Here is a 19,928-nt window from a genome sequence, read left to right on the forward strand (position 1 = left end):
CGATCAGGCCCCGACTGGTCGTCGGCTGCTCAAAAACAGAAATCTAGACCTTATTTTTTTGATTCTGTAAAATACTCCTAAGCTCTGATAAGTTCACTGTAACAACAACACTCCTCAGTGTGGAAGTCGTTAATGAGAGGACTCAGCCCTTTTCAGCCTTAACACACTGTTTATAAGCGAAGTCCAACAGCTCTAAGAAGTTTCTAGAAAGGAAAATGAAGTTTCTACAGAAACATGTGGGCTGTTCCTCCAGGCTGCTACCTTTAAACAAAGATTTATTAGATAACAGAAGGCTGAATGTACTACAGCAAAGTTGTGTGTTTCATCCTGTGGAGGAGTCAAATTCCATCCATCATGGAACATGGATTAAGAAATCATGACAAATATAAAAATAAGGATGTTTGAACTTTAGTTTTTTTGGATTTCCAACTGTGAAATTTTAATCTCACGCTAGGAAAGAGTGTAAAACTCAATTTAAAAGTAAAAACAGTCGCAACTGCTTTTGTCTAGGAAGATCAGGACTATCTGTAAAAGCTGCCAAATTATATTCACATGAGTTATATTGAGTTTTAAAGCCCTAAAGTGACTGTCATTTTCTCAGATCTAACAATTTCTTTCAATTTGATTCAACAAAACTGACTTGATTTAAACAGTGATTCTCCAAAATGTTAAACATGTTCAGGATAACCAGCTTTTATTTAAAAGCTACACAGATTAGGAACATTCTACACCATTCTTACACCTTTCAGCTTCCTCTGACTTTAATTTTATAAGCCCTCATTGACACTTTTATATATATTTTCCCAATCATAGATTGACTTTGCCACAATCTTGCCCATTTAGTAGTCCAATTTGATGATGTAATGCATATTTTGTTCATACATAATTTTTTTAGTCTTCTTTCTTCAGTAACATCTTCCATGCTAAGGAGTGTTGTCGTTAGCTCAGCTTCATAGCACTAATTCCAAAAAAAAGTAAAAAAACAAAGCAACTGGACTTGTTTTCCATAGTTGAAGACGTTTTGCTTCCTCTCCAGGAAGCTTTCTCAATTCAAAAAGTCTGGAGAAATGTGTAGTACCAAGCTTTATACTACTGCCCAAACAAAGGCCTTGTAATGGCTTAGATAACATGCAAATACAACAGAAACAGGTCCACCCCTTAGTAATGGGCGGTCATTAAAGCCATTAAGCCAGCAGATTGAACCGAAACTGGTCCACTCCTCTGTAACGAGGAGTCGTTAGGGTTGTTATTGGCCTGGCTTAAAGGAACGAAGTTTTGATCACCCATATGAGGGTGAGAATTGAGGTGATGATTGTCCGGAATTAATCCTATAGCTGTATTGTAGGTTTCTGAGAGTTGGAACCTAAGGCTTCCTCCTCTGTTTAAGGTTGGTTTCTAGATGGATGACTGAGAATCTTCACCTTCATAGCACTAAGGTATTGCGTGTTCACTAAATGGACTTAAGCAGACTGATTACTCTCAAATTTTCTGTGCATTTCTAGTAATATTATTTGATTCTCTGTCTGCGAATAAATAAAGAAAGGCCTCTGTACCTGCTGAAGTCTCATCTCAGCTAGCCCGTCTGCCACGGTCCCTCTCAGCTGCCTCTACTTCCAAATCTTGGAGCTCCACGGCCTCCACCTTGGCCTCCCTACTCCCTGTGTGGGTGTACAGAGGCACGTGGGGGTCCTGGAACGCTGGCTCTGGCTCCTCGGGCCCCGATGGGCAGTAACTGTTTGTTGTTGTGCCGTATTCTGGGAAGGAGGAAACCGGACCCTGGGCGGAGAACGGGGCGGGGTGAACGGCTACAGTGACCGAGGCCGACGCCGTCACCGTGGTGATGGGCTGACAAAAAGGAGCGTTGTTGGGGTGTTGGTGCGGGAGGTGGTGATGATGCTGCTGGTGATGACGAGGCTGTGAGTTGTGAGAAGAGTGGCCGCCGTGGCCCGCTGAGTGTTCTCTGTAGCTGCGAGGGCCGTGATGGCCCCCAGCCTCAGTAGCAGTTTCAAAAGCGTCCATGCGCGGGGGGGCCGGGGGCGAGGCCTGCCAGTGCTGCTGGCTCCTGAGGTCCCTGCTGCAGTTTCGCTGAGTAATGCCATGCTGAAGCCCGGAATCACAACCCTGAGAGGGAACAAACTGTAGTGAACGACAATAAGATCTATTTATTCGCTTTAAGAATATGAGAGACGCAACGAACAATACATTTGTAATAGTTCCTCACCGAAGACACAGTATAGGCAGGGGGGTCAGGCTGCTGTCTGGGTGAACGGCGTTGCCCTGACCCCATCCTTCTTTCCTCCTCTGTCCTGGTCGCTCTGCCCCTGTTGGTATGGAGGTGGTAGTGCTGCTCCTCGGTTTGAGCTTGTCCTCTGTGCGTGTAAAGGTTGTGGTTCTGCATCTCTTGGCTTATTCCAGACACCGTGGCATTAGAGCTGTACTCAGAGTCTGACGAGTCCGTGGCACCGCCCGAGTTTGTGGTGGGTCCGGAGGTTTGGTGAGGACGGACCGAGAAATGGACCACTCGAGGAGGGGCCTCTGGGCAAGGGGTAGGCAACCGACTTCGGCCGTCAGCTGGTGAAACCTAACCAATGAGAGGATGGAAAGGAATCATGCAATCAGTTTTTGTAAATCCTTTAGTCACTTTCTGTGAATAAAAATCACAATTGCCCTGTTCAATAACAAATCCTTCCTCATGAGGTTTAGTAGAAGTGTAACAAGACCTCATGGCAAAAGATCTCCAAATATTCCTCATCAACATTAAGTCTGTCCTCCAAAGCATCATCCAATCAGTGTTAGCCCTTGGCTAAAGTATCATTATGAGCTCCAGATAAGGAGGGAGTACTTGACAGAGTCAACCAACCAAATTGGCATCATTCTGCCACATTAGACGATGAAGTCCTTGACACTTGAGAATAAAGGGACTGACTCACCATTAGCTGCCAACCAAGCTAGAATTACTTTGGAAATGGGAGGCTGGCATGGTATGGGAAAAACTGAACTATGTAAGACTAAAGTAACTTGATCTATTACCACAGTCACAATAGGGAAAACGGACTTTGCTTCAGTCAAGAAATGAGCAGAGACTTTCACTCTAAGATGAAAATAATGACTGATCCATGTCATGTTCTCTACGCGACCTACCGGCTGCTGACTTCCAGTACCTCTTTCACATCATCAGGCTGTACGATTTTGCCAAAAATCTAAATTTGCGATATATTACAAGCATAATTGCGATTTAATTTAATTTTTTCTCAGCATTAACCACAAGCAACAAAATGGCCTGTAGATAAAGATGTTTGTAAACAAGGACTATTTAAAACAAGAAATTCAACAGTTTTTATTAATCAGAATATTATTATGCAATAGAGTAGCTTTTAATTGAGGTGGACATCAGTCCTTGTTGAACAAACAAGGACTAAGTCCACAACAAACAAGTCTGTATATTAAATAGTTTGACCAGTACTTAATGCTATGGTGAGATTCATGAAGGTTTCTGGTAGAAATGTATGATTATATAAACTCTAAAACAAGTAATACTGCAACTCTCTTCCCCTCCATGTGGAGGCAAACCCACTTTAACCATATTACCAACACCTAATGGAAATATCTTCTCCATTAATTGTTACATAGCGAAAAATGTCAGACCTCTGCAATTTGGAAATTGCCTTTTTTTAAATTGCCATTATATTGCAAATGCAATCAAATGTCCAGCCCTATTTTGTGGGCGTGCAATGTGTAACAAACTGCTAATGTCTTCATGGGCCTTGCATTATGCACTGGTCCAAAATCATACTGGAACCAACTGATCACACAAAGCTGGGAGCAAGAACCTGTCCAAAAATGTCTTGGTATGCTATCCTACGCCATAATGTCTTCTATACCAAACTTTTCACAGTTGACAGAAAATTAAATGCCATTCTCCTGGCAACTGCCAAACTAAGACTCATTCATTGGATTGCCAGACAGAGAGCCATAATTTGTTCCTTTTAAAGAACACATTTCCCCTGCTCTAGAGTCCAGGGGCAGTGTGCTTTGCAACACTGTTTCTGACGTTCTGCATTGCACTTAGCCATGTACGGCTTGGCTGCAGACATTTGGCATCTGAAACCCATTGAATTAAGGTCTTCATGCACCGTCCTGAGCTAATCTAAAGGCCACATGAAGTTTAGAAGACTGCGGCGACCGACTCTGAAAAAAACTGGCATCCTCCGCCACGTGCCCCGGCATCCTCTGACCGCTGTAGGATTTAACCACCTCTTGGGTGAGTTGGCATCATCCACAATCACGTCACACTGTTAATACCATTGGTAATACCACTACCAGCTGTGGGATATTTAGTAGCGATGACATTTCCTGATGCTGAATTTTATACACCTATTACCAGGGAAGTGAGTGAAAATGATTTGGATGTGTGAAATAATATTTTGGTATTGTATTGTATTGGGATTATGGCTAAAAATGGCTAAATGTTTAAGTAATGAAAACACAATTGTCCTGGTTGACTAAGATGCCATTCTGAATGCGGTTTAGCTTTTTGAAATCATACCTCTGGATAGGGTCCAAAGTACGAGAGTAATACTGGGAGAAGGACCAGTCCGTTCAGCACTCCTAGAACTGTCAGGATGGCTAACACTGCAAAGAAATACCTGCAACACAAAGCACATATGCAAAGGGTTAAAAGGGGTAACGCCAACCTTTATCAAATGGTGAAAACAGCAATCACCATTTATTTGGCTACCTAAAACATTTTCTAAAAATACAGTAAAACAAACAAGAGAGCAAAACACATTACACTGCCCAAAAAAAACCAAAACAAAAAACTAAAGAAGCATGGGCACAGGATGTCTCTGACCAACAAAGACATACATGGAGTAACAGAGAAAATACCTGCGAAGGCCACAGATGTTTACACGTGGGGAGACATACGCAGGTTCAGCTGCTACACATGCCCAAAATAACGCTTCCACAAAGACACTAGCCACTCCCCAAACAAAACACGCACGTATGAAACCCCCCCACAAATAGCCGAGGCATGCACTGCGGTTCCGAGGAGCAGAACAGAAAGGTACCTTGTGTGTGTGTGTGTGTGTGTGTCTAAGTCCTGCCAAAGAGGGTTTAGTCTTAAAGAAGCCACATAGAGAAAAGAAAGGGGAAGCATAATTAGCTAGGGCTGGTTAATTCAAAGGCAGGGGAAGAGAGTGTGTGTATGTGCGTGTGTGTGTGTGTGTGTGTGTGTGTGTGTGTGTGTGTGTGTGTGTGTGTGTGTGTGTGTGTGTGTGTGTGATATTGTGGGGTGAGGGCACTCTCTCTCTGGTGTGTGCCGTATAAGCAAACATGGTGAAAACAAAGCAGAGAGGAATGTGAGTGGAGGGGGTAAAGGAGGTTGAAGAGGAAGGACATTGGGGTATAAAATGGGGTGGGGGCACAAAAGGACAGGGGCCTTTCTTTCCTCTGGTTTAAAAAAAAAGAGAAAGAGAGAGAGAGAGAGAGAGAGAGAGAGAGAGAGAGAGAGAGAGAGAGAGAGAGAGAGAGAGAGAGAGAGAGAGAGAGAGAGAGAGAGAGAGAGAGGCAAACAAATGAAGTGAAGGGTATAGAATTTAAACAATTTAGTCTAGGACGAAGAGAAGAGAACCCTGAGAGCGCCACCCTTCCCTGGCCTCTCTCCCTCACTCTTTTTTTATTTTTCTCTCCATCCTCTTCACTCCCTTCCTTCAAGCTAAGCTCCTGTGAAATTCCCGGCCACTCCACAATCCCCTCCGTCTAATTAAATCTGTATGTATCAGGTAAGACCCCACACTCTCTGCTCTAAACCTCGCCAAAACCAAGCCTCCAACATTAGGAAGAGCTCTCCTTTCCATTGGCCATGCCAAAGGACGCTCTTAGGACACTTAGATGGACAACAGCTAAGCCATCTGCACAACGTTTGATCAAGGGTAGATTACCTGAGATCCTGGTAGGTTTGTGTGATATGCAGATGAAGCTGTAATGTTTTGCTGCAATATACAATGTCTACTTCCATACCTGTGATCTTTCAGACAGGTTTGCTAAATTTTAATTTCAACAAACTTTGCATGGAATAGCTGCTCTAGGTTTCTCAATATATTGTGCAGCTCTAATATACTTACTGTGTACTTGTTTCAAATTATATATATTTTTATATTTCAAATATATTTCAGTTAACAGAGGAAAAAAGTCAAAGGTTGTTTATAATTTTGATGTACTAGTTGTATGCATTTTATTGATTTATGTCATAAAAGGGTAGACATTTTCATGTAAAATTTTCATACTTTCCCTAACTCTTTTTTTTTCAGATTTCTCAGTCATTTAAAAATACAAGATACAAACATTCACTGTGAATTTAAAGCGAATATTTAAAAGATATAACAAAAAAAAGGAAAGATAGAAAGACTTATTGACATATGGAAGGAATGTAGGAAGACAGAAGGAAAAAATACTGAATGGGTACAGGACACAAGGAAGGAGTAAAGAACAGAAGGAAGGGTGTAGGGCACAAGGAAAGAGGAAAGAACGGAAGGAGGGGTGTAGGGCACAAGGAAGGAATGACACCTAGAGTAAAAGAAAGAGAGGACACGAGAGAAGAAGGAAGCACAAGGAAAGGAACAACATATTACTCAAGGAAGGAAAGAAGAAAATACATAAGTAAGGAAAGAAGAATGGGAGGGCCAGAGTATGACACAAGAAGGAAGGAAGGAAGGACGGAAGGAAGGAAGGAAGGAAGGAAGGAAGGAAGGAAGGAAGGAAGGAAGGAAGGAAGGAAGGAAGGAAGGAAGGAAGGAAGGAAGGAAGGAAGGAAGGAAGGAAGGAAGGAAGGAAGGACCAAAAGAAAAGGGTAGGACACAGGGAAAGAAGGGAAGAATGAAGACACAAACAAGGTAAAAAGGACAAAAGAAAGGATGAAGGAAAGAAACATAAAAGGGATAGAGGAATCATGCAAGGAAATGAGGAAAGATACCAGAAAGGGAGGAAGGACACCACAAAGGAAAGAAGGCAAGAAGAAGGATACAAGGACGAAAAGAATGACAAAAGGAAAGAAAGACATAAAGAGGGATACAACTAAAGGCATAATAAAGAGAGCAAGAAAAGAAGGGAAGACAAAGACAACGAAAGAAGATAAAAGAGATAGGGAAGAGGGACACATGGATGAATGGAAAGAAGAACTTTTTCACAGTGGAATAGGTAATAAAATCTGGCATTAAAAATACTTTTCATACTTATTCAACCCTGGAAAAAAAACTCTGATCAAATTCCAGACTTTTCAAGACTGCATTGGAAGCAGGTTAAAGGGTGTAGTTTAAATATACGTTAAGTCAACCTTTAGTTTCAACTGAATTGGGAAGGAAAGATCCAAATAATAAAACATTAGACTTAATTTCTGGCTGATATAAAAATGTCAAACATGCAAATAAATTCATCTGAATCAGCTTTATTTACCAAGTATGTGTACACATATGAGGAAGCTGACTCTGGATTGTAAAATGCTTAGAATGTGCTTATTCACACAATAATGCAGTTAAATAAAATAATAATAATAAAAAAACAATATAGAATATTAACTGGTTCAAGTAAGGGACTTGCTGCTTCATTGTCTTTTATAGAAACATGATGCTGGATGAATTAGTTCATTTAAATTCTTACTCAATTAGATGCTCAACTTCTACTTCCGAGAGTCAGTTTGAGGTAGGAAATTTTGGGGCTGATGCCTTATACCTAGGATCAACCCACCTTCATCTCTTTCTAGTCAAACCCTTACCACACACATGCTTTTACAGTTCCAAAGCATCCATCTTCTACTTTTAGTACACATCACAGCCGTTCTCGCAAATCAATCTAAAACACCAGCGCTAGTAAAAAGCCCGCTGGAATCACATTTACTGTACATCTGCCTGCGTGCAGCCCACATACCGGGCAAAGAGTCCCGCCGTGCTGTTTAGAGTGAAAACATTCACAGAGCTGACGGAGAAAGTCGGGGGAAACATTTCTTTCGTCGCAGGCAGAAAAATACGAGCCTGGGCCTTGTTGTTATTGCACTGTCTTGGGGCCGCTGCTTTGTTTGCTCTGACAACAGCAGGACCTTTAAATGGAGGCCCCCAGACCGAGGCAGAAAACCAGAGCGCAGCACACCGCTGGAGGTGAGGAGCGAAGGTCCGTTGGCCTCCAGAGTTTGTGTGTTTGGTTACGAGTGTGTATGCGCGGACGTGCAGACGCGCCATCATTGACCCCGATGATTACAGGGTCAGGGAACATGCTGGTGTGTGCGTGTGTGTGTGTGTGTGTGTCTATATGTAGGGAACTGTGTGCGATTGTTGGCATGCACATACATGAGCACAGTTTGTGTAATTGCAGATCAGATGGAGTTCAGTGCTCACAGCTCTTAAAGAAGCAGGTCAACGAAATGTGTACGCTTAAGCGCAAAGAGTGCATTGAGCGTATTCGTTTAGAGGACAAATCCCATAATAGTCCACTGAGAATGCACAGAACTCATTTTAATGCCCCAACCCACTGCTTTGGGTACTATTATTGCAAAAATAAATAAATAATAATAATAAAAAAAACTAGAAGATTTATTTGCTCTCTTTTTCCTCCATCAATGATGTTCGGCTTCTTTAAAAGAAAAAAAAAAAAAGAAAAACGTCTTCCTCATTCTTCTGACTTTAAAATCCATCGTTCAATGGTTTTCTTCAAAATGTCATGGGTGAAGGACAAGCAGGGGGTTTAGAGAACGCAACAACAAGGAAAGACAGGAAATGAGCATGGAAAAGGATGGAGTTAAGAGTATTTTTCTTTGAATCTTTGGGGAAGATTTTCATTCAAGAACAGACATAAAATGAGGTAAAACCGAGCATGCATTGCAGATACGCGTGTAAAACAAAAAGACTAATGGAGGAGGACGGAGAAAGAGAGAGGCCTTCACGCGTGAATGGTCTCTCGGGTACATTCCTGCAACATACAGGTTTAGACACGGTCTCAACAGACTATGGACGCCACACAACCGCCATACGATAACCTTTAAGTGCAAGTCTTGTTTTTGCACTCACCTGACGATAAAGTCGAACTCTGAGCCTGCGAGCATTAGGACGCCCAGTAGCGTAGAGAAGGCTCCATCCAGCACTGGGGCAAACATGTGCTCCAGTGCCAGCACTGCCCGTCTGTGACGATCCCCTATAGCTGTCAGGAATGCCTAAAATAAAGACAAACATACAACTTAAATCTAATTTTTTTTTCAGTTAGGGTCACTAAGTTAACATATATTGTTAGTAATATACATTGCTTTGAAAAGGGACTTGTCCCCTTACAGATTTCATCTAGTTTGCTTTTCGTTTTTTTGCTGATAACATGAATAAAACAACAACACACTTAGAGCCCTTATCCACAAACAGAGATAACATAAATCAGTGGCAGACTTCCACAGGTGTGTCTGGACTCTTGAAATTACTCCAAGAGTACAAAGAGAACTCAACTAGGAGGTCAGTAATAAGAACTGACCTCCTTGTTGGATGTGCAAAACATGGCTTCCAACGGAGAGGTCCATAACCCAATTGTCTGCTGACCGAACAGAATACAAGGGCCCATCTACCATTAACCAAAAAACATATCGCTGATCCGCAAGATTCTGTGGAAAATGTTCTGTGGGGAGACTGGACAAAAATGTAACCTTATCTGGGAAGTATGCCTCCTATTATATCAGCCTGAAAACTAACAGGATATTTGAAAATAGACCATCATACAGACAGTCGGATACGGCCTTTGTAACATCACCATTCTGAACTATTTTCTGCTTTGGGACCTGGAGGATTTGGTGTAATGGGCGAACCCACCTATAGGACAAACCCAAATGAAAAAAAAAACCTTCAATGAGAACTTCAATGAAAAAAAAACATTTTTGTACTGTACCTCATCAACATGGAGTACTCTACAGCAAGATCTAAAACTAGAAAAAAAAAACTATCCACTTTGACTCCTCTGAGACAATTTTGATTTCCTTTAAGAAAAAAAGAGAAATATTCTTATAGAACTATTGTATTCTATATTTAATTGAGTCGAATGTTTTTATAACTTGTGTTTTTAAAATTTTATTGTTTTTTTTTTGTTTGTTTTACAAAACAGGTCTCTTAAAAATGGGACCATGGATCTCAATAAGAACACCTGCATAAATAAAGGTTGAATAAAAAAAATGAAGATGTCCAGCCATCAGTCCATGGCCTCAAGCTTAAAAGTGCACTATTGGAATCCCACCAGCAAGACCATCTCTGAATCACTAATAACAAAAACAACAACCTAGTTAAAGTTTGGACTTAAATCTAACTGAGATGCTGCAGGACAATCTTAACTGGTGAAAAACCACCCAACACAGCTTAGTAAAAAAAAAGTGTAAAGCAGAAAAGGGCAACATTTTATTTTATCGCAAACACTATGCAGATGATGCTGTCGTATGGAACAGGGAAATTTGAGAGCATCAAGAAAAACATTAATTATTTCAGAATGAAAGTTGAAAAGAGTATTTTTTTAAAGGCCTACCAGAGCCACATGGACGGTGAACTCCACTCCAATGCCCACTGAGGCGATGAGAATGACAACAGGAACAGCACTCAGCTTGATTGCCATCAGTCCCATGAAGCCAAACAGCTCCACAGTCATCAGAGAGAGCACAAGCACCTGAGGATGAAAAAAATGTTTTCTGTCAGACAAGAAGGTGAATTCACTTAAAAACATATACTAAAGATAAGGTAAACAGGTTGTGTGCTTGTCCAAAAATTTCTAAATACAACTCATGTGGGGTTAAGTTGCTTACATAAATATATCAAAATTGGACTAAAGGATTGATGGTTGGGAAACAGCTGTGATATTTTATTTTCCTGAACAATTTAACTGGAGATGTATTATATTTAGTATTTTTTGTATGACAAAAACAGTAGCTTTCACACAATTATGATACAAAGGGGGTAAGATGATGTCACCTATTGCACTCTTATAAAACACATTTGCTGAGACACAGAACTAAACGCACTGCGAATTATTATTTCAGACACGAGCTGTGTGACTAGACTCGGTTCCTACACGTTTTACATGTTGAAGTTCAGGACATTTACTCACTCAATCTTACACAGTGCTCAGCTCCTCTTTTGACTGATTTGTAAAGTAAAGGTTTACAGGTTCACAATGAATTTATGGCAGATATTTTTGCAGTAACCTTACTACAAATGTGGAATAAGCAAAACCATTAGGGAAAAAGAAAAGAAGAATGCCAAAAAAAGCCAAAAATGGCTGGATAGATGGAGGGCTAGAAGGACAGAAATGGATAGATTGGAGGGTGGATGGATGGATGAATGGATAAACAGATTTTGGATGAATGGATAGGTTGATAAAAGATATAAACTGACAAATGAATAGCGGGTGACTGGATTGGTGTTTAACCGGAAGGATTGACAAACAGATCATGGACGACAGATGGATGGACAGTTTTACAGAACAGAGAACACACACAGAAAAGAAATTTTCACAACCATCCAAACCTGTGAAAATGACCAAATCAACTGGGTAGAAACCTTGAGATTTACAGCCCATTCAAACTCTGACTGCACACAACAAGCAATGAGACATAAGAACGTGTGCCTTGCAGATAATTTTGAGTAGTAACTATACATGTGTGTGAAGTGTGTGTGAATGGGCAGGAGAGCGGATCTTCCCAGGCAAAGCAGGACAGGACAGGAGCTAAGAGTAAATACCATCATCAGCTGACAGGTGTCAGGTTACATGGGGCCTAAATCCTTTGAAGAGGCCTTGTGTGGGCAGGGGATGTAGCTCAGTGAATGGTATTTTTTGTGTGTGGCTGTGGCACAACTGAAAACGTATTCCTATGAAGGCAATCTGATAACGTAACTGATGGGCAAAAACTGCTAAGAAAACATTACGTCAAGATCAAATTCAGGGCTCATTTTGAATCTTAAGATTGATCAGATTTGTACTATTTATTATAAAAACAAATCTATCAGTATAAACAGCTTGGATTCTTTATTTAAATTTCTGATAAAGAAATCTATAAATGACGATAAGAAAAATACGGAATGCAGAAGTCATAATTAATGTTGTAAAGTTTATATATAGAGGCCAACATCAAGTTAATCAAATACAATCTGTGTGCTGAGACAACGGCGTCTCAAGCAACAAGCTAGAAGCTTTTGATGTTGCTAGTAAAGCCTGACAGATGAACATGAACTCCCCTCCTCCCTTGTTTTAATGCCTCAGGTGGCCCAGCAACTGCCTGTTGTAAACTACGACCTAGCAGTGAGAAAAACCAGATTGCTCAGTGTATGCTTTTCTGTTTAAATTAAGTACATGCGACTAATGCACATTCATACAGCACGGATGATCCTATAAAACACGCCCTGTGTGCTTGCCTGTGTCCATGGAAACTCCTTGGGTGAGACAATTGGTAAAAAACTTGCACATAGGATGGGAAGAAACGAGTCAAAGACTGCTTTTTATGGGGTCAGAGTGGGAGCTAGCTGCTGGAGAAACTTTGTGTTCTCTCAACATTTATTTCAGCATTGATGTCTGGGAGTGTCGGACTAGACTAAACACACTGGCCCTGACAAAACAGCACAAGATAAACACTGGTGACGGGGGCTACGATAACACACAGCATCCCCTTCTTTCTGAGCTTTTTTTTATCATAACATTCTCGAAGCAATTTTTTTTCCCTTTCATTTTTGCTGTTGTTTTTATTATCAAAAAAACAAAACAAGATTAGAAGATACATCAAGCAAATTGTCTGGAATTGACCGGTCCTAGCCAGTGGCTGGACGGTCGAGAAAAAAAAGAAAAAAAGAAAAAAGAATGCAGTCTTTTATCTAGCCATATGTGCTCAATATCTAAGTGCTGACAGGCTACGGTAACAACAACACTCTTTGGTGTGGAAGTTATTGCTCAAGTTATCAGTACCTGTTAGGAGTTTAAAGGTGCATAGCCATGTTGTTTGACTTTTTTTTTTTTTCCATTTAAACGTCAGTAGCTCATTCTGGTTGCATACAAAGTTTTTATGAAAGATTATCTCATCCTGCTGGCTTATTAGTTGTTATTTTGGTGTTTTATGCTTTGCCCTTTGTGTTTATTTATGATTTTAACGGAAGTACCTAAAACAAAGAAGCATCTAACGGCTATTAGCATCTCCAAGCAAGACGATGAAGAAAGGTCCAAGATCCAGTGAAAAAAAGTACAAAAAGTATATGATTCAAAAGGCGGAAAAGACGGGAATACAGTATGACCGTTGGTGTTCAATGAAGCAGACGCTAAACCTGCCGATTGCTCAGATGTGACCACAGAGTTGATTGACTTGAGTGAATGTTCTGATATGAGGCTGTTAAAGTTTCTGTAAATCGTTTTATTTAATTAATAATGGATGGTCTTCGATCACGGCAAGCTGCCGCTTCATTGCGAGGAATTGCAGAGGGTCAGGCTCAGTCGGGCATTATTCACAATTGATTTATAAATTAAGCAAACCGGCATTATGATAGTTCTGCGATACTGTCGCTAGATGGCGCCACATCTGTTTATATTTGTTAATCGCGCCCGAGAACAAATAATTTTTCGGCTCAAAAAGGACCATCAAAACACTATCAAGATGGAGGCTTGGTGTATATAACCTTATCTTATAATGATTAAGCAGTTTTTCGTCGTTTTTGATAAGTATATTACGTGGCTATAGACTTTTAAAAAATAAATCAGAGGAAGCACAGAGGTGCAAGAGGCTATTTAAAAAGGAAAAAAAGTATTTCCTGCATGTTTTCAGCTAATTCAGGAGAGAGCAACACCTTAAGCGGATAACAGGAAGACTAAATGGAGTACAGCCTTCTTGCCCTGTCCTAATTTCTTACATCCTCTGCTGCCAGGAACATGCTGAATTTGGAAACATTGGCAGCCCTTTGAAAATCTCAGGTTTGTAGTAAAGATCAACATTCTCTAAGGCTAGGGTCAGTAGCCTTTATGAATCTAGGGACCCATTTTGCTCTTTTGAACTTATTAAATGATATATGTCTAGTGTTGCAAGACCTAATTGATAATTAGAAAAAAAGATACTTAATCAAGATATCCAAATGCATCTTATGAAATTTTGGTTTGTTTTATCTTGAAATGAAAGAAACAATTATTCCATTTGTATTTTTAGGTTTTTGAGAAATCAAACATGTACATGTTTTAGGAGGCAACAATTCCTTTCATAAGCAGAACAAGGTCAAGTGAGTCCTTTCTATATTTATGGAAGATGGCCTGTGTTATAATACACAATAAAATAAATATGTCAGTCAGTGGTGGTATGTCTTCTCCAGATGAGCTGGTAAAATAAGCCTTTCCTATTTTTTTTATATACAAAAATCAATGCGCATTACTATGACATTTTTGTCTAAAGATGTTGAATCCTGCCATGGATGGACAGGAGATCCATTGATTGTGGATCCTTGCTCAAGGGGATAAGCACAACAATGCTTTTTAAAGCAAAACCAGCTGCACTACTTGCACCAACTGCTAAAGACATTTTTTAAATGTCATCACCATAATGATTTTGTCTTAGATTAAAAATAGTAAAAAACAATTTTACAGATACTACTCTGCTCCTAATCTAAATAATCAACCACCACCCATGGCATGAAGGCTATTGAAAATATTTATATATTTTTAAAGAGAAATCAACATAGGCTAAATTTGGTACAAATTCTGTCAAAGGCAGCCCTGATTGGTGCATCCATAAAACACATGATAAAAGCACATTTCTTTGGATTATTTTGCTTTGTAGTATTTTTGTTTTCAACACTTACTATGATGCCAGCAGTCCACGGGTTGAGCAGAAACAGGGCACAGACCAGAAAGGTGCAGGCAAGCACAACACTGATGGAAAGAAGAAGCCAGTGGCGCAGACTGACATACTGCTCCCAGAAGAGGAAAGGGTAGCCGTTGGGGTAGGAGGGCAGGCCTTGTCGGCTGTAGTTGTTGCAGATCGCCCGCACGCTCTCGATGGCCTCCACAAACTGTGGGGTCTCCCGGAGCCCGTTGAGGTAGAAGGGGAACTGTGCATATTCGATGGGCTCGGCAGCAGGAACTGGATGGAGAAGTAGTGAGAGAAAAGTTCATTAATTGGGGACACTTTTGCAAAGATCTTGGTTTTAATTTAGCTAAACTATGTTGTTTTGCACCAGGTTTAACTTTTGGAAGACTAATTTATTTTGTATTTTATTAAGATCGGTTAAATTCAAACTTTAAGGACCTGAAAACTAAATAATAGTAAGGGGAAATTGGGACAATCTTACAGTGGAAACAATAATGTTACTGTTTAATAAATCTGCAGAAATAATGGAAGACGGTTCAACTAAACCAGCAATATTTTGTTCCATCTATCCCTAATTCAGCCATTTTCAAGGAGAAGTTACGTCTGTAGGCAAATGTGTTTGTGTGCATGTGGGGGTGGGGTGTAGAGGTGCGTTAAACAGAGCTCCATTGACTCGAACCTGGCCAGTCTGAGGCCAAGACTGCCTAATGAGGGCCTATCAGTTCCAGACACAGCAGACTGTCAGAACTGAGGCTGATTCACAGTAATTACAATGTCAGGATCATTGCCATTACCACACCCTAAACACAGCACCACCACATAAAGAATAATATAAATGCACAAACACGTATAGCTGCCTGTCACTCCGCACTGAAGTCATACTTGGTGCTGAAAAACAGAGTTTTTATTCAGATTCATGCTGTCAAGTCTTTGCTGCACATGGCAGCTATAAAGGATTGCTCAGCAACTCCACGTCTATACGCACTGCCTTACAAAAGTGTTCATACAGCCACTGTACGTTTTTCACGTTTAAACTGTAAAGCGGAAGGACGATGATACTTTGGTTTTAATTTTTGGGAGGGATTTTTTTTTCTCAGATCAGAGTAAATATGGGATAAATAAAGTATGTATTCAGCTCCCTTTACACCAATGACCAAAACTAAACTCAAATATTCAATCATTCATACAGAAATGGAATAAAGTATAGACCAACTATGAACCTAAAAAGACAAAACCATCCACCTAAACTCAAAGGAGACGATTAATCAGAGAAGCAGCAAAGAGGCCCGTTTGAACTCTGGAGGAGCTGCAGAGATTCTTTTCGTTGTGGGATGCTCGCAAAGTTAAAAACTCTATGCAGCCGCCTGTACTTTTGATGGCTTTTTTATGGAATGCTTGTTATTGACCTATTGAACTATATACTTATATGTGTAAATTAGACGGCTTATATGCAAAGCGTTAAGTGCTCACATCCACAAAACACATCCCTACAGTGAAACAGGGTATCGGCAGCATAAAGATAGGGAAAAACCTTTCTTTGGCAGGAAAGGAAAAGCAGAAAAAGCTGGTCACAGTTGATGGATTAACCTAAATACAGCGTAATTGTGGATAAAAACCACTGAGCTATATAATACACTGGAGTGCTAATCACCGTCTGTTTGAACGAGTCGCTTTGAAGCCACCAGCCGCCATATTGGTACTCCCCATTTCCCCCCAGTAACTAGGGAATATGTGCGCTACAGCATCGAATAACGAAGATTTTCTCATGTTCAGGGGGGGCTTAAGACTTTTAAAATGTCAAATGCCATATACTTTTATGTTATGTTCTAAAACTATCACATACTGAGAAAGTCATGTGCTGAAATATTTTGCATTTTATTCATTTAAATATATATGTTTAACATTTATAAATATATAAATAACAATATACAAAAACATAGATTAACATATGTGCATATATATATATATATATATATATATATATATATATATATATATATATATATATATATATATATATATATATATATACACACACATACTTATATATACATACATATATATATATATATATATATATATATATATATATGTATTTAATATGAATAACATGTAAAATATTTCAGCACCTAATTTCCTAGTAGTTGATAGTGTTAGTACATCCACTGACTGTAGAATTACCTGTGAAACGTTTTCACTCAGCCAGAAAACTGCTTGTTGTTTACAACCAAATCCTATGGGATTCTGTGAGAGTAGGGAGGAGCAAGATGGCGGCCAGTGACTTCAGTTTTTCGGCAAAATCAGCACTCCAGTGTATTATATAGCTCAGTGATAAAAACCCATTAGAGGCAGCAAAACACCTGAGACTGGAGCAGAAGTTCACCTTCCAGAAGCACAACACTGAACACAAAGCCAGAGCTACAAGGCATGTGGTAAAACGGCCCGGTCAAAGTTTAGACCTAAACCCAATTCAGATTCTGGGTCAAGACTAGAAATTGCTATTAAAGCAAGAAATTCAAAACAACAACTTACGAACAGTTGGCAGAATGAATCTGCATTAGGGGCTCACGCAGTCAAGAACTTAATTCTCCTTAAATAATAACATTTCCCCCAGTCAGAAAGTTACCCCGCCGCTCATCATCCCTTCCCATTTCCCCTAAACTCAAAAGACAGCATAGTTTGTGGCAGTCAGTCTGTTTGTGGTATAGAAATGAGAGAAGGGTGTGTGTCATGGTTAGGGTCACTAAGTTTTAATAAAGTGTGTGTGAGTGTGCTTGCAAGAGCCCAAGGGTGGTCAGGATTATACCATTGAACCACAGGCACAACACCGAGTTGTGTCCCGGCCCTCGGCTCTGGAACCTGAGCTCGCATAAGCGCGCACTCTGCACCGGTCCAGCAAAGTCTATTACCTCATTCTAAGCTTAGAGGCAAACACAAAGCAATAAGTCAGACCACAAGAGGTAAACACAACTCAGTTCGGGAAACCAGCGAAAGCCGAGGGTGAGACGCCGTCGCGTTGCACTACAAGGTCGCCCCTGTGTGTCGACTTACTGCTGAGACGCGTTTCGGGCATGGAGTCAGTCCGGTCGTGGAGCCACTCGGGAGGGTGTGGACGGATGTTGGCCTGTGAGGCGGCATACGCGACGGGATCGTTGCTGACCCAGGCGGTTAGGTAGATGTAGAAAGCTCCAGGGTTGATGATCCCATCTGCATCCACGAGTCTCTGCCGAGTCAGCTACAAAAACCCGCAGAAAGGAGACGGATTAATGACAGAATCTACACACCGAGGAGTATACACTGCTGAGGTCTTTCATTAAAACATGTTAAAAACACACACTCGCAGGTCGTTTTCATTTGTGTTGGGCTGAAATCTGTCGAGTCTGAGCTGGAATAATTAACACACAGAGGGGGGGGGAGAAAAAACCTCTGATTTTAACATTAAATAAAGACGGTGGTGCTTTGCAGCTGTTTTGCCATGGTTCCGTGGACATCAGCCATGTTTTACCATAACATTTTACAGGTGAGCCGACCGCAGAAATCTTTCCCTTTACACATGGATGAGTGCAAGAGAACGAAACACCATTCAAAGTCGGAGGCAAATATTAGCCCCCGCTCTCTCTCTCCTTTTCCGACCAAAGAAAAATCAACAAGTCTAACACTGGTTACCTTCTCTGAAAATTCCTGTACTTCTGATCACGGCTTCCCAGAATGATCATGCCACATTAAAACATGGAAAATGTTGAATCAGCTTCTTCCCTTGTATACAGCAGATACTGGCTGGTCTACCTCAGGGCCATATGTCCTGACCGCTCTGAATAAACGTCTAAAAGTAGCTCTGCAGCGCTCTTATGCCGAGAGGTTCTGGCTGCTACAGAGGAATTAAAACTCAGTCTGTGGACTTGTGTCTAAACGTTCTCGTGTTTAATACAGACATAAAAATCTGTTGCTACTGCAATTTGTTTTACATAGCTTGTGTAAAAGGTTCATCTAGACAAAAAATCTATTATTTTGTCATTAGACAAATGTATTCAAGTAAAAACATGTCTGACATGTATACAAGCCTTCAAATTGTGTAAGTAAAACTTATATACCACCTTTCAACATGTCAGCATCATCATCACATAGGGTTTCACAAAGTATGTTGAACAAAAGCAGATTTTAAAATGTATCTTAACTGCCTTTTAAAGGAAATCAAAGAACGCTGATCTCAAGAAAGAGAGCTCCAGATTCTTTGGGCCACTGAATGAAAAAAAAGCCTGTTTCCTTTTGTTTTTGAATTGTTCGATACATGTAGTAAATGCCTTTTAGAAGCTATCACAAACAAACTAGGGTTTAAAAATCAAATCATATTTGCACAGATGGAAAAACATCTCCTTTCATAATCTTGAATCACAAGTATGAGCCATTGAACATACTTTACTGCTTTTTATAACTATTTCAATGTCTACCCACCGAACCAAGTGGAAAGCAATTTTAAGAAACAGCCCACATTTGGTGATTTGTTTCTATAAGAGTCAGGAATCATGCATTAAAAGCATTTTTCTCTTTAAACATTTCCAACTTCATCAACTGCTTGAATTTGCTACACTTTTCCAACATTAGCATGTTAGCCTTGTTACAACTAGCAAATTTCCATACATGCTTGTGAGGTATCACCCAGATCAATAAAACTGGTGCCCAAAATCTGCTTAAATAAAAGTACTCGTGCAAAATTATGACTTCTTTAAGAAGATAGTCGGACAATATAGCATTAATCCATTACTGTCCAGAAATATGTGGAAGATTTTTAAGTCGTTTCATCATTGGATTTTTTTTGTAGTTTTATTTAAATGGTTGCAGCTCTTGTTGAAAAATAGCTGTGTTCAGATCATGAATAGCTCTCTCACTTAAGGCGGCTAATGTGTGGCCTAGCATCGCTACCTCTTAAGAAGGTAAAACTATTACTGTACCGTTCCGCCACTCTGCCTTCTAGGAGCCATAAATCTATCTTTCACATAGGCTGGGAGAGCTTACAGGGGTTGAGAGTTGGACTCAAAAGGTTACATACATGAAGAAAGGATTCAAATTTTTTTCTCCCTTCACTCTTTGTGGT

The 19,928-nt window shown here is 40.2% G+C and overlaps 1 protein-coding gene across 2 annotated transcripts in view; it reads right to left on the reverse strand.

Annotated features, from left to right (window-relative positions):
- Nucleotides 1–1,348: 1,348 nt before the first annotated feature.
- Nucleotides 1,349–19,928, reverse strand: part of ptch1 (patched 1) — a 75,663-nt gene continuing 57,083 nt past the window's right edge. The window contains exons 17-23 of one of the 2 annotated variants that reach the window (XM_036143876.1): nucleotides 17,888–18,071; nucleotides 14,829–15,109; nucleotides 10,537–10,674; nucleotides 9,057–9,199; nucleotides 4,547–4,646; nucleotides 2,222–2,581; nucleotides 1,349–2,136 (exon numbers count right to left, since the gene is read on the reverse strand). In XM_036143876.1, the coding sequence (XP_035999769.1) occupies nucleotides 1,570–2,136; nucleotides 2,222–2,581; nucleotides 4,547–4,646; nucleotides 9,057–9,199; nucleotides 10,537–10,674; nucleotides 14,829–15,109; nucleotides 17,888–18,071 (1,773 nt within the window). In that variant the 3' untranslated portion in view covers nucleotides 1,349–1,569. The remainder of the gene's footprint in view (nucleotides 2,137–2,221; nucleotides 2,582–4,546; nucleotides 4,647–9,056; nucleotides 9,200–10,536; nucleotides 10,675–14,828; nucleotides 15,110–17,887; nucleotides 18,072–19,928) is intronic. The other variant, XM_036143877.1, reaches the window with a different exon arrangement.

The sequence above is a fragment of the Fundulus heteroclitus genome, chromosome 12 (genome assembly GCF_011125445.2).
Source record: "Fundulus heteroclitus isolate FHET01 chromosome 12, MU-UCD_Fhet_4.1, whole genome shotgun sequence".
Taxonomy (NCBI): domain Eukaryota; kingdom Metazoa; phylum Chordata; class Actinopteri; order Cyprinodontiformes; family Fundulidae; genus Fundulus; species Fundulus heteroclitus.